The 14,859-nt window shown below is 30.1% G+C and overlaps 1 protein-coding gene across 1 annotated transcript in view; it reads right to left on the minus strand.

The window, feature by feature from the left end:
• Positions 1–1,099: 1,099 nt before the first annotated feature.
• LOC133334948 (uncharacterized) overlaps positions 1,100–14,859 on the minus strand; it is a gene marked incomplete at its 3' end in the record, with an annotated part of 32,774 nt that continues 19,014 nt past the window's right edge. Inside the window, exons 2-3 of the mRNA XM_061543258.1 lie at positions 2,983–3,179; positions 1,100–1,257 (exon numbers count right to left, since the gene is read on the minus strand). Of these exons, the coding sequence (XP_061399242.1) occupies positions 1,100–1,257; positions 2,983–3,179 (355 nt within the window). The remainder of the gene's footprint in view (positions 1,258–2,982; positions 3,180–14,859) is intronic.

Raw genomic sequence — 14,859 nt, forward strand, 5'->3', positions numbered from 1 at the left:
GAAGTGGAAAAATAGTAACAAATAAAACAATTGTTGTGATATGAAAATAATGATCAATTACTTAAAGAGTGTGATAAGAATAGGAAGTAGAAATGGTAGAATGTAGAACAATCAGTTAACCGCAATTTAAGAAAACCCGCAATGAGCTAATAGGTCACAACAGTTTTATGTTGCTAATAAAATATTGCAAAACTAATAACTACGTCTTCAAAAATCCAAATACATTAACATATACCATTTTAAATCGACACGAAATCCTGAAATACACACTAACCGTTTAAACTTACTTTAAGATGACTTCAATTTCAGTCAGTTGATGATACATATATACTTGATTATATTTATTCAAGGTCTATTAATAAGGATACCCAGATAGTGAAAGCCAGCTGTTTGTTCTCACGTCTAATGTCAAAAATTTCGACTTTGTTTACGTTCTCATAAGGGAAATCAATTCAAAACAATGGATTTTAACAGAAATTTGAGAAGCAGATGGATGACATTATTAGGCCTTCATTTTTATTTAAACAACCATTGTATTTTTCGTATAAAACCAGTGTTGTATTTTATTAGTACAAAAGTATGGTAATCACATACTTTTGTGTGGTAAAGATAATTGGTATGCTTCCGTTCTGCAAGAATCTACAAACTTTTACTATTTTCTTCCATATCGTAAAAGAAAAAATGAGATCGCATTAAAAAATAGTAGATTCTAGTAGTACGGGAACAGACGAAATATTATCATGATTGATGGCGCGTTTAGGATTAAATTGACTCGATTTCTAAATCGACGTACCTAATAGTAGTTATTTAGACTAGAGGTGGATTTGAGTACGCCTTCTAAATTGACTGGGTGTCTAAATCGAGATTAATAATCCTTGCTCTATAAAAATGATGGTGATTATAAACTTTGAGTTAATTAATACTGGATATAATATGACAATCATGTTACAAGTTTTTATTTGGTCAAAATAAAAGTAATAATTAAATGTTTTCTCTACTTTTAAATTTTACTTTTTGCCCTTTTTATAATTATTTGAATATTTTTCTATAAAAAGGTTGTAACATTTTTAAACAATATTTTCATTTCATTTTAACTTACCAACTCTAAAACTATCAATATCATCATTGTTGACTTCATTGTATGCCCTCAACAGAGCACTAGTTGTAATCGATGGATCTAATGTTGTGGGTAATTTGGTTTGGCGGCCACGTCTTGTATTTCCGTTCCAATTGGCAAATGTCCGCGCCACTGCCGCACTAAAATAAATAATGACAATAAAATGAAAAACATAAATAAAAGGTGAAAATTTCGTAGTATATAAAACGAGGAAATTATTACATATGCGGATATCGTTGATTTAAATAATGTCAATTATTACGAACTTATGTAATGCATTTACATTCACGTCCATATGGTGATTGAATTGACATGATTAATTTGAGGTATAGTTTATTAAGATATACGCCAAATAGATCACGATAAAGATATATCACTATATGGAAACAAACTTTTTCTGAAAATTAATGGTATTACTAATTCGATTTTGGCATTCCACCAATTTGTTGGGTTTTAGGTAAAATATTAAAATAAATGAAAAAAGTATTACGTGTGATTCGTTCAGACTAAGCTTTCTAAAAGTACTCTTTTCCCGGTAAAACTCCTCGACGTGGATTTATTTGACATATATGCAATGAAATTGACAATTTTGATTTATTGGATTTAATAAATCCAGTACAATGTAAACGCACTATAGATTTACAGTTATTATTTATTTAAAAGCTATAGTCTAAACGCACCATAAGTACATCTGATACAAAAAATTTCCACATACAGAGTGTGTCTTATAGAGTTTGAATCGAACGCATTTTAACGTTTAGATTATACTTTCTAAATCGAATCGATTTGTAAACCAAGGAAATTAAAAAACAAAATAAAGTTGTCAGTCAGCTGATATTTGTTTACGTAAACCATGACACATGGCACAATGAATAGGTAGTCCATTTAGAACAGCTGATGTCTTGATTAACTGTCAAAGTGGTCAATTTTACTTGAATTCGATGTGCAATGCTGCCAAATTTTTTAAATATTATAAGGAAAAATTTGACAGATAATCGAGACAAAAAAATGTTTTTGTTTTGATACATCACCTTATTATTGCATCATGCCATGACACAATAAATAGGTAGTCCATTTAGCGCAGCTGATGTCTCGATTAACTATCAAAATACGAAATTTCTACTTGAAATATTATAAGGAAAAATTTGACAGATGGTCGAGACAAAAACAAAGGTTTTTGTTGTGATACATCTCCTTATTATTGCATCATGACGTAAACAAACGACATAGAGAAACACCAAAAACGATTAGTTTTTTAAAAAAAAACCTAGTTAGCAACATAGAAAAAGTAAAATGGAGATTCGCAAGGAGAATTACATGCATTTTTGAACAAACGCATTTTCTTCGTTCGATCTTACAGAAGTAACTATTTTAAGAAGTTCTTGAGTTTTTAAAAGCTTTCTATAACGTTCACGTTCTGGGCGGCCACCAATATTCACAAGTCGTGAAACGCACAAAGCTTTACAAAGTGTGCAATAAAATCCAACTCCAATAGAACACATGTTAAATTTTGTTTCGATCTGACAACTCCTTCAAATAGAAACAGGTGTTCACAAAATACCCATCCGCAATTTTTTTATTTATTTACTGTAAAAAATTGCGGATGCGTCTTTTTTGAACACCTGTTTCTATATGAAGGAGTTGCCAGATCAAAACCAAATTTAATATGTGTTCTAACAGAGAAGGATGTTTCTAAAACACTTAACTTTTTTCTGTTTATACCCCTCTTTTTGTGCTAAGCTAAGATCTTTCCGAACTGCCCTCGTAGCTTTCATTGATTAATTTTCAACCCCATTCCTAATATAATATTTGTGGCCCTCTTTACTCTTTATCATAAATTTTTTAAATTGTAAATTTTCACCCACCTTGGATATGGAGCATTATTGGGACCTATGCAATCCATTGAATCTGTTAATGCATCTCCGGATAAATATTTCAGACCTTTAGCACCGTTACATCTTGGCAGTGACTGTTGGGGGGCAGCTTCTTTGTTAAGATTTGACCAAAGAGAGGCGTACGTTGTGTGTGCATTTAAGACAACTATACAGAATAACGCGAAAATCTGCAATGAAAAAGAGGAAGAAACAATTAATAAATGTGGACAAATAAAAACATAGGAAAATATATAAAAAAGTTTCTTTCTTGTTCTGATAACGGTTATTTTAGTACAAAATAACAGCTACCTTGACAATGACTGTGCGGTTATGGTCGAATGGTGGTTGGCTGGATGGTTGATTGCTTGATTAGTTGAATTGCATGACTTTGTGTAAACAATTTTCATGTTTTCAACATGAAATAGTACAACAACAGACAGACATGAAATGAAAATTAGCAGTCTGTTGGTTAAGTATTTTTTTTGTAATGTAACATGCAAAGATAATTAAGTTGTTGTTGATTTTTTTCAGTTACGTTCTTCTGTTGTAAACAAAAGGGGACATTAAAGTGTTTACCTATCTGCTGGGTTCTTAAAATGTTAATGACTCGTTGAAACTTTAATAAAAAAACATAACAATGTAACGTGTAAATATTTAGCAAAATGCGGAAAATGGATCTGGTTGAGATACAAATTTTGAAAAAATATATTTAGTCGAAATTGCTTATAGTGACGGCCAAAGGGACCGGCGAAATTTGTCGCTACAAGCCATAGTCATAATAAACGATAAAGCCCAGAACGTTTTGTGAGACTTTTGCATACCGTTACTATAACCGATACGTCATTCAAAACGATATCGTCTGTATGTGTAATTTGGTAGTGCGAAACAAGGCAATATCATTTATATTCTGAACCAAAGAGATTTTTTATGCAGATGATGGGAATGAAATCAAATCTGTTGTGCGAAAAACCGAGTTCCCCTATAATTTTCTAAACCTATGTGAAGAAAATATCTTTATTCTTGAAGAAAAAAGAGGGTCCATTTGATGAACCATTTTTCATTATAAAAATTGTGAGTAGTCATGGGCGAAAAAAAAACATTAATAGAATGATTGCAATCTGTACCCAATGTGCACAAGAAATAATGAATTGCAGCCTCTTTTCATGGACAATTTTTAATAAAAGATGTGTTGACAATTTTAAGGTGTAGAGCTGTGGTAGTAGTCCCAAATTCCACAAGTCTAGGATACAGTTAAGTGGATGCTATACATTAGGTTGGACAAACATTGATAATTCAAACGACAATCAATTCAGTGGAAAAACATGTGCCAAATCCGAAAAATGCGGAAATTCGGAAGGTGTAGTTGTATGGGGGCAAGATCTAAAACTGGGCCTATAAGAACATTGGAGGCTAAATTGCAGCCTAGTTCAACAAGTAAAAAAGTTGTTAAGTTCGGCCGGACCGAAACATTCAAAATTCCTTAAGTCGATTGGAACATTTATATGGGGACTATGGTATGGTGTTATGTGATACTAGGTTGTTCATGCTCCGAAAAAATGGGATCCGATATGTCAAATATATGATACGTCGGTTAAAAATGTATTATTACCGAAAAAAAGCGGAACTTTTATGTGTATCAAAACTATATACACACCACACAAATTTGTATATAAAGGGGGAAACACATTCTAGGATTCAAGTCTGGCCTGACGCCGTTCTCTTTTATTATTTTACAATAAAATAAGCCAACATACATATGAAGCCTGAAGTCCTCTTATGTGTTTTCCCCTTAAGTCAACCTTCCAGAACCCTTTACCCCAAATGGCAGACCCATCGGTTGGAAAATGCGGCTAAAGTCTTCAAAATCCCGAAAGTGGGAAGATATTTTGGGGTGTGACGTTATACTCGTATGTTGGCTTCCCCAAAAGGTGGACCAATTTCGAGAATTTTTAGTATGAAGATTTAACACCCCATGGGAACCTGAAAAATCAAATTAAAACTCCAAAAATACCGAATAATGGGGGCTACCCGGTAACATTGGCCCATGTTGATAATTTGTGTAGGTCCAATAAGAATCCAAAAAATTTAAATTGCTCCGAAATTGAGATCAAAATACCGATCTTAGGTGGACATTTGAACATTTTTAGTAATAATTGCATTTGAACAATCCATAATAAAAAATTACAACCAATTAGATAGAAGGATGTGACCAAAAACCTTCAAAATATCGGTATATGGGGGTTACCCTGAAACATAAGCCAATATTGATAATTTTTCGTAAACAGATTTGATACCCAATGTGAATCCATAATACCAATTTTGAGGTGATTCTGTTTAAAAATGTGTTTAAAACTCCCCAAAATACCGAATAATTGGTGGTAACCATATAAGAGGGCCAATATTGATTATATTCGGTAGAATGGTTTGATACCCAATGAGTATCAAACGTAACAAATTGCAGCCAATTCGGTTCATTATAATAATGAATAATTGGGAGTATCGTTATATGGGAGCTATACCAAAACGTGGACCAATGTGCCTCCTAATTTGCAATACCTTCCATCTTAGGAGTAATAGAAATGAGAGTGCAAAATTTCAAAGCTTTGAATAGACGGACACGCATAAATCGACTTAGAATTTTATTCCGATCCAGAATATATGCACTTTCGACTTAATCAGAATATCAAACCACCGGACATCTGGGACAACCTCTCTTTTACGAACGAGATATATGTCATAGATATCACGGTAATCTCTATTGTCAGAAAATATAATCACAATGGAAGCGGTCTTGACCCTAATATAGAAATATTTCAAAAAAGGAACCTGAAAATTGACATCTCAAAAAGACTTAAGGACTCACAATTCCTCAATAAAATTAAACCGAGTCTATATTTTCAAACATCTCTGAGTCTGTAGCTCAACTGTTTTTTCTTTAAGATCAAACAAAAAATTCCTGAACAAAGATTAAACTAAGTCTCATTCTAAACGATCGAGTTTTTTATGGTTATATGGTTATAAAATTTGAAAATCATTTGTATCCAAACGACTGTCCATAGATCATCTATAGATAGAAAACCAGGTAAAGGCACCTATTTTGCATCACAATTTTTCATTTCATTATCATTCAAATATTATAGACATTTTTATTTAATAACATATTTCAAAATTTTCAATGCTTATCATAATTAACTGTGAAAACTATGTAAAGGTCTTTTATGGTACCTAGTGTGATAATACATAACCATTACATGCATCACCGTTTCTCAACGTGTTGTATTCCCGCACTTCATTATCATTTTAAATATCACAGACATTTTTATATAATTACATATCTTAAATATTTCAATGCTTATCATAATTAACTGGGAAAATCAATTTTATTACAATACAATGAAACTTTTTTGCGAAACTCTATTCACATAATTATGATAAAGAAAGAAATGTTAATTAAATATTTTAAATGTATTTTTCTGCTATTTAATTAATAATATCAATGAAGATTCCCGCAATTATTATACACCATGAACGTTGAAATATAATTCACTTAAAAATCATTCAAATGTCAATTAAAAATGTATTTATTTACTTAATGAAAGCAATGATGAAAACGAAAGACTTAAGCAACAAACTTTCTTTTGCATTGTACCCGACGACTGCACGTGCAGACGTGATGAGCCAAGTGGAAGAAGAAGCAGTTGTACAAAGTGCACACACAAAATGATAAATGATATGATGCTATTACACTTGCAATGTTGTTGTAATTATTGTTGTGCTTGTTTCACGTTTCATTACTTCTTCTTTCCTTTCGTTCCTTTCTTTCCATTGTTCAAAGGGAAAATCAAATTGTATTAATTATTTGGTTTTTAAAGCTCGCCTGCATGTTTGAAGGCTGACAGACAAAGTCAACCAGTTACACCGTCATTTACCTAGCGGTGTGAACAATGTAATAATTTTTAAATGATGGGAACAACAATAAATGAAAGTGAAATTCTATTATTTAATTGTGGTATACGTATTTTCATTTCATACTCCATTTATGTAAAAACATTTTGTTTTCTTTTTCATTGTAAGCTAATGAAGAATACAAAGAAAGCGGAGAAGGGAGTTTGGGGGGTGGGGTGGTCATAATGTTATTACAACTAGCTGTAGGTTGACACCCTGTGTGTACTTTGGGATTGACACATGATTTTGTTTTTTTTTTGGAAAGGGGAGGCGGAGACCATGATACGATTTTGTTGCTGCTGCTGATTACCTTAAAGGTTTTTTTTGTGATTATTTCTAAAGATGGTGTGGTTTGTTTGGCTGGGAAAAAGTGATGACAACATTATTCAATGTAAATGTCTATTTGTAGTTTGTTGTTGGTTTTTTCTTTATGCTTAGCTGTATGTATGTGTGTGTGTGAAAAAAGAGAGCCCGGTGTTATTCATAAACAAAATGCCAGTTTTTGTTGTAGTTGTTGGTTTTTTTATTTAACAAATTTCTAAAAAATGCCACTGACTGTCTGTCGGTCTTTTTTATTGTCATGACTCATTTGCTACGCGTCTTTTTTTCTGCTGCCTTTCTTTCTATCATTTTTTTTTTTTCATTTCGAAGAGAATGTCTTATGAAAGCCATTTAAACGGGATTTTCTTTTTATTTGAGTGTCTATTATGTGTTTCGTTTTGCAAATGTTATAACATTTGAATTGCAGGCAAATGCGTAACATTCTTTTTCTTTGTAATAGAGTGGAAAGAAAGTTGTTTGGGCTTTTTATTAACAAAACTGTAGACCTTCTTTGGTAATTCTTAAATTAATGTGATGTAATAATTATTTTTTTTTATTTTTTCGAGGGATTTTGGTTGTATATAGAACAAGTATACATTTGGTGTTGCATTGGACGAAGAAAAAACTCAATTTACTTAGACTTACATCAGGTTTTGTAGTGCGAATAAATAGATTGGAGTTTTGTTTAGAAAATTCAGACATTTCAGGATAGCTGTACTTTATTTTTTATAATTAAATATATAGGTTTCCCCCAAAGATAAGTTGAAGCTTTCAAACACATTTTTCATCCAATCTCACAATTTACTAAGATTCCGATAATAATATTTAATATTTGATATGAACATATTTGTTATGAAAATTTCCCTATTCGTGGCTACTAATCCAAGGATGTTTGGTACACAAAATGGCAGCAAAATGTATTTGCTGAAAAATATCATCATAGGTCAATATTTTGATAGAGGCCCCATAAATATGTCCCACCCTATTTCATATACAACCGAAGTGGCTGTAATTTTCCTCTCGGGATCTTTTTGTTCAAAAGGCTTCCTCAAGAAAATGTTGAATATAGATGTTTTGACAATGCCCGAATATGAGGGTGCCGCCCTCAATTTTCCGGGAATATGACTAAATTTTGGCAGTATGTTTTCAATATAGTCCAATGTTTTGGCACATCTCACATAAAATATCACGTGATATTTTTTGGGTTTTCTATTTTTCTAAACTCAAATTTTGAGCTGCGAAATTATAAATCCATGTTTAAAATGTGTTCCTTATATAATAGTACGTTTACATTTAACCGGATTTCGTTAACCCAGTGGGTTTCAGTTGTCAATTCCTTTGCATATATGTCATATAAATCCTCATAAAGTAGGTTAACCCGGTAAAAAGTTCTAATGTACATGCCGTTTAAGGACCCCGACCATTTTTTTTTTTTTTTTTTTTTTTTGAAAGCCAAAGATACTTATTAGCTTTTCTGAATACCTAACGAATTTTCAAAGCAATAGCTTGCTTTTTACAAGATTTTCAGTATGGGCCTAATCTCTTTTTTTTTGGCATTTCGAATTGTCCAGTCTATATGGGCAAGTAATTTGGTATTTTACAGACTATTAAAAAACTTCTGCTTGACAATTTGAGGTGCCAAATTTTAAGCGCGTATTTTCAACCGAATTCGATCCACTAAAATTTATAAATATAGGTGGATTTTTTCGGTTAGCCCCCATATAAGAGTTCCCCCGTGATTTACAATATTTAAGGTTTTTTAAGCGCGTTTTTTAACCGAATTCGCTGTAATTTGGAACATTTGGTTCTTATTGCACACTAAATCCTTCCACAAAAAATTATAAATATTGGTCCACTTTTTCTGGTAGGCCCCATATTAGGGTATCCCCCAATTCAGTATTTAGGGCATTTTTAATTGCGTTTATCAACTGATTCCCCTCTAATTTGGTACATGGTTCTTATTGTGTACTAAATCCTTCCACAAAAAAAAGTTTAAATAAAGTTAAATTTTTTTTCGGTTACCACCAAAATTTCGGCATCTTGATTTGGGGTTGTTCCCATATAGCCGCATTACGCCGGGTTCATTTATTTGTAATATGCCCTATCTGAATATCCCATCCATTTCTGTTTACATCGAAAGTTTTAATCACAGTTCTCAAGGTTATTCGCTATAGAATAGTTCCAGGTGGGGTTGATCTTGAATTTCAAGTAACTCTCATTTGTCATCCGGTTGAAAGTTGTCTAAATTTGAAATCGGGAATAGATTGCCCTTTAGGTCATTCTTTACATTTTTAAATAGATGTCTCTTTAATCTGTATAATACTCTCCGTTGACAACATTGATTATTCTCCCATGTTTGTTTTGCTTTAATCTCTTTTGGAAATATATTTTAAAGTTTGTGTCTTAAATCTTTTGTGTGACATCTCCCATTAAATTTACATAGTTTTTTTGTAATTAAAAATCATTTTCATTTTATTTAGCAAACATGAAATTTATATTTTAAGGCTATCCTTTACATTTTTTGCAAAAACTCTCTTTAATCTAGCGAATACTGCCTGTTGACATTACTGATTATTCTCCCACATTTGTTTTGCTTCACTCTCTTTGGGATATATAATTTAAAGTTTGTGTCTTAAGTCTTTTGTGTGACATATCTCATATTCATGTAAATGTTATGACATTAAAACAGCAGTGCCCAAAATAGGTCCCATGAGCTGTCGGTGTGTGTCAAAACTCTCACGCACACAATGATAAAAATAGAAACATTTAAAAATAAAAAAAATTTTCAAAATTGTCATTCATTATTTTTTTTTATACACTGAACGAAAAAATTATGACATTTTTGGCAAAAATTAATTCAGAAAAAGTCGAAATATGGGACCAATACAATGTGGATTGCCGAAACATAAGCAAATCTATCTTTATATAGTAAAATACATCATTAACAAGCATATTTGCATTGAATACAAAATGTTCTTCTCTCTTAAAATTTGAAATACAAGTTTTTACAAATTTTCTCACAGTTTAATAAGAGAGAAACATAAATTTGAAAATTGTGTATTTGAAACAAATACAATAACAAACATTTGCACGTATTAGTGTGTGTATTTGTTCACATATTTCAACTTTTTCTGAACTAATTTTGGCCAAAAATGTCCTAATTTTTTCGTTCAGTGTATGAAAACAAAAAGGAATGATTGACAATTTTGAAAATATTTTTTATTTTCAAATGTTTATCATTGTGTGTGTGAGAGTTTTGACAGCCCATGGGACCTATTTTGGGCACTGCTGCATTAAAACCAAGTTTTTAGTAATTGAATGTCATTATATATTATATCGTTTATATTTAGCAAACATTATATCGTTTTTATTTAGCAAACATTAAGTTTATATTTTAAGGCTATTCTTTATATCTTTAATCTATCTAATAATCTACGTTGACAACACTGATTATTCTCCAATATTTGTTTTGCTTCTTTGGAAGATAAATCTTAAAGTGTGTGTCTTAAGTCTTTTTGGTGACATCTCTCATTAATTAATTATTATCGTTTAAACCTTTTATCATTAAAAATTTTGATTTAACAGAGGTAATATGATATTATATAATGATATTTGCTTAGCTTTTAATAATTAAATATCATTATAGTATGATGAATTTCGTTTATATTTAGCAAACATAAAATTTATATTATATTATTGTTTATATTTTTTGATAAATTTGTGTCTAATAATCCCCGTCGCCAACACTGATTACTCTCCCACATTTGTTTTGCTTCATTCTTATTGGGATATATATATATATATTAAAGTTTGTGTCTTAAGTCTTATGTCTCATTAATTAATTTAATTTATTCATGTAAATGTTTTGGAATTATAACCTTTGATTTAACTAAAGGTAATATTGAACAAATATTATTTTATATTTATTATATTAGTCTTTATAAATAAATCTAATTTCATAAGAAAAATATCTGTGTTCGTTCGTGCTCTTGGCTAAGTCTCTCTCTCTCAATCATTCATTGAGTTAACATCTCTTTGCTCAGTTACATTGTAAGTGAATGTTCGTGTCTTAAGTCTTTTGAATTTCCTATGAATGATACCACCAATTTAACAATTCGCACGTTTTTAATGAAATTTTTTCAAAGTGGCTTTTTGGTTATTAAATTTCGAATGTCAATAACCATAATTAACATTTAAGTATTAATATTACCATCATCATTGTTAATTTGTGCAATTTCTATAAATATTCACTTAGTTAGTATTTTCCTTTTTTGCATTTCTTTTATTGAATTTGTGTTGCCAATTAAAACATGTCAAACTAAATAAATATTTGTAATACTGCCAAAACGTACAGCAATGAATGGATTTTCGTTTTTCGTTATTGTTTTGTTGTTTTTTTTTTTTAATGACAACTACAAACAATAAAACTGTCAAAATGTTATAGAGTTCAAATCCATGTCACGTATGCAAGTGGTTATAGAAAGAATAACATTTGTTAGCTGCCGCCACCACCAAAACGACAGAAAGAAAACACAACAATCGCAACAACAACAAGAAAAAATCGTGCTTCTATTCGTGCTACTACTAGCTAAAGCTATCTTATTGATATTTGTTGTTGTTGCTGCTGTAGACTGTCTGTCATGACCAGTGAAAGTAAATTCATGAATCGTGGTATTTTGGTTTTTTTTGTTGTTGTTTGTGTTAGCATTTTTTTTCTTGAATATCTATCATATCGTCTAGTAGTTATATTTACATATAACACAAAATATAATTTAAGTGATTCTTTTTTCTACCACATATTTTTGTGTGGTTTTCTTCTTCTTTTCAAGAAAACACAACCTTTTTTTCTTATACCCACATATAAATGTACTCATTTATTTTAAGTGTATTTTTTATTAGTTCACATTAGTAAGATTTTTTGTTTTTTTATTATTTTTCACTTTCGCACATCTAGCATATATTTAGCAATGATATGTTAACAGAAATATCAAAATTGTTAGCAGACGGAAAAAATTAATATTTTTACTTTCTATCAGAAGGTTGTGTGGTTTGAGTAGTATTCATTTTTTTTTTTTTTTTTGGCAATTTGTGAGTTATAAATGACCATAAATAATTTTCAAATTTGCCAAATTTAGAATATGAATTATTAATTCATATAACATTCATTTGAAGAAATATTGCAAACCATTATGGTTAAACAAACCATTTATGGTTACCACATGGTGAATTACTTCAATAAATTAATTTCTAATGAAAGTGAATTCCTGAGGAATATTTCATCATATAACGAAAACAAAACAAAAAAAAACAAAAAAGAAATTCTCAAGAAAAAGTTAAAATTAAATTAAAATATCTGAGGGCATACACAATTTTTTCTCCCAAAAACTAAAACAATATTAAAAAAAAAATTGCATGACTTTGGCATTGGCCTTCCGCCCTTAGGCTCTTTATTACCAAAAGAAAAAATATTGTCATTAATGTTTATTATCGTTATCATCATTTAGTGAAAGCTATACCCACCACCCTTTGTGAAAGGTACTTTCCTTGTTTCATATTTTTTTTTTCAATTGTTTTCTTCCTAATGACACAATTATATTTAATGAAATAATAAACTTATTATTATTTTTTTCAATTTTTGCAATCAATTCCTTTTTTCGTAGTGTCTCTCTGGAATTGCCATATCATTGTTGCTAATATCGGGGTAATCAATGAAATTGTTAAATCATGACTTGAAAAATTGTCTCGAGTACACAAAAAGACAAACAGTAATTTAGGGTTAATGACTTTATAGCCCAAAGGAAAAAATATACCAATAAATCGATTTTTATGGCAATTGTTGTGAAAAAATTATAATTCAATTTTTGTAAATTAAAATTTTATTATTAAAAATGCTTTTTATAGAGAATAAAAAACTTTTAAAATTATGAATTTCAGAAGATTATTAGAAACATATACAAATTTCGTTAAGTTTGACCGAATAAAACTTTTTCAGTCCTTAATCTAAAATTAATCATCCATTTCTTAATAATGTATTCTATTTTAACTATTCTATTAAATTTCTTTCAACAGGCTTGAAATTTCGAAATACCTCATCATTTTTGGATTTTTATGGCTATATATACCTATATAGAAATATTCAAACCGTAAAAACCCTTTATATTGACCTGTGAAAGACTGGATTTATACTATAAACTTTCTTGTAAACTATTTTTTACATTCAAAGATCTCGCAATGTCAAATAACAATCACTTTAGTTAGAAAATGATCGCACCTGTACATATTTCCTATGTCCACACACAGATACTTGGATATTTTCCAATAGAATATTTTTCACCCTTGACGATTCCGTAATGCGATCGGGTGGGTTCCATGTCAAAACCTAGACCTATGTTGAGCATTTCAATGTTATTCAACCTAAATGATTCCGGAATGACAAATTTAATATAAAGCTCAGTAGAGACTATTGCAGAAGATTTTCTAAAGCATGATCTGAAAATGTACTTTAGAAGATCAAGGAAAATCTAATCGAAAATTTTAAAATCGTCTTATGAGCATAGGATCTTCCTTCGAAAGTTCTGAAAATGTTTAATAGAAGTTCCGATATCAGAGACATTGTTATAGAATATCTTTCATAAAATATTAGAAAAAGTTCATATCCATTTGCTCAAGATTTTCTTTAAGAGGATCATATTATGATTTAACTAAGAAAATATCAATAATATTCACGTACTTTTTAATTAAATATTATTATATACTTCGTTTTTATATTTAAAATATAAATTGTAAGGATATTCTTTATATATTAAAAAAAAAACACTCTTTAATCCGCCGAAAACTCTCCGTTGGCAACATTTATTATGCTCCCATATTTTTTTGCCTCATTCTTATTTCTTATTGGGATTTATATATTTTAATGTTTGTGTCTTAAGTCTTTTGTGTGACATCTCTCATTTATTACTTTATATTCATGTAAATGTTTTGGCATTAAATCAATTGATTTAACTGAAGAAATAGCAATGACATTTTAGAACAAATATTTCTTTATGTTTATATTATTAGTCTTTATAAAAATAACAAATAAATCTAATTTCATAATAAATATAAATATCTGATCTTTTGTGTTTCCTTTCATCATTTACACCATTCAATTGAAGCATTCGCACGTTTTAAATGAAATTTTTTAAAGTGACATTTTGGTTGTTAAATTCAACCATCAACCATTCAACCTTATGAGCATAGGTTCTTCGTTCTAACGTTTTGAAAATTGTCTAATAAAAGTTTCGAAGATCTTTGTTAAAATATCAGAAGAAGTTCATATGCCTAAGCTGAAGATTTTTTTTCAGAGGATCATATTATGATCCTGAGGACGTCTTCTACATGATCTGAAGAAATTATTGTTGAATATCAGAGATATTATTATAAAAGAGCTGATAATATTTTTATAGAAAATGATGTGACATAAAGTGCGTTTAGATTTTCTTAATCCACTAGAATCTAAATGTCAATTTCATAGCGTATACGTCCATAATACAATGGATTTGTAAACAGGATTAACCGAATACGCTGTGGACTTGACGTTTGACATCGCCTTGTTTTTCCTAA

The sequence above is a fragment of the Musca vetustissima genome, unplaced genomic scaffold (genome assembly GCF_032173495.1).
Source record: "Musca vetustissima isolate MV318-11 ecotype Yass unplaced genomic scaffold, APGP_CSIRO_Mvet_v1 utg53149, whole genome shotgun sequence".
NCBI classification, from domain to species: Eukaryota; Metazoa; Arthropoda; class Insecta; order Diptera; family Muscidae; genus Musca; species Musca vetustissima.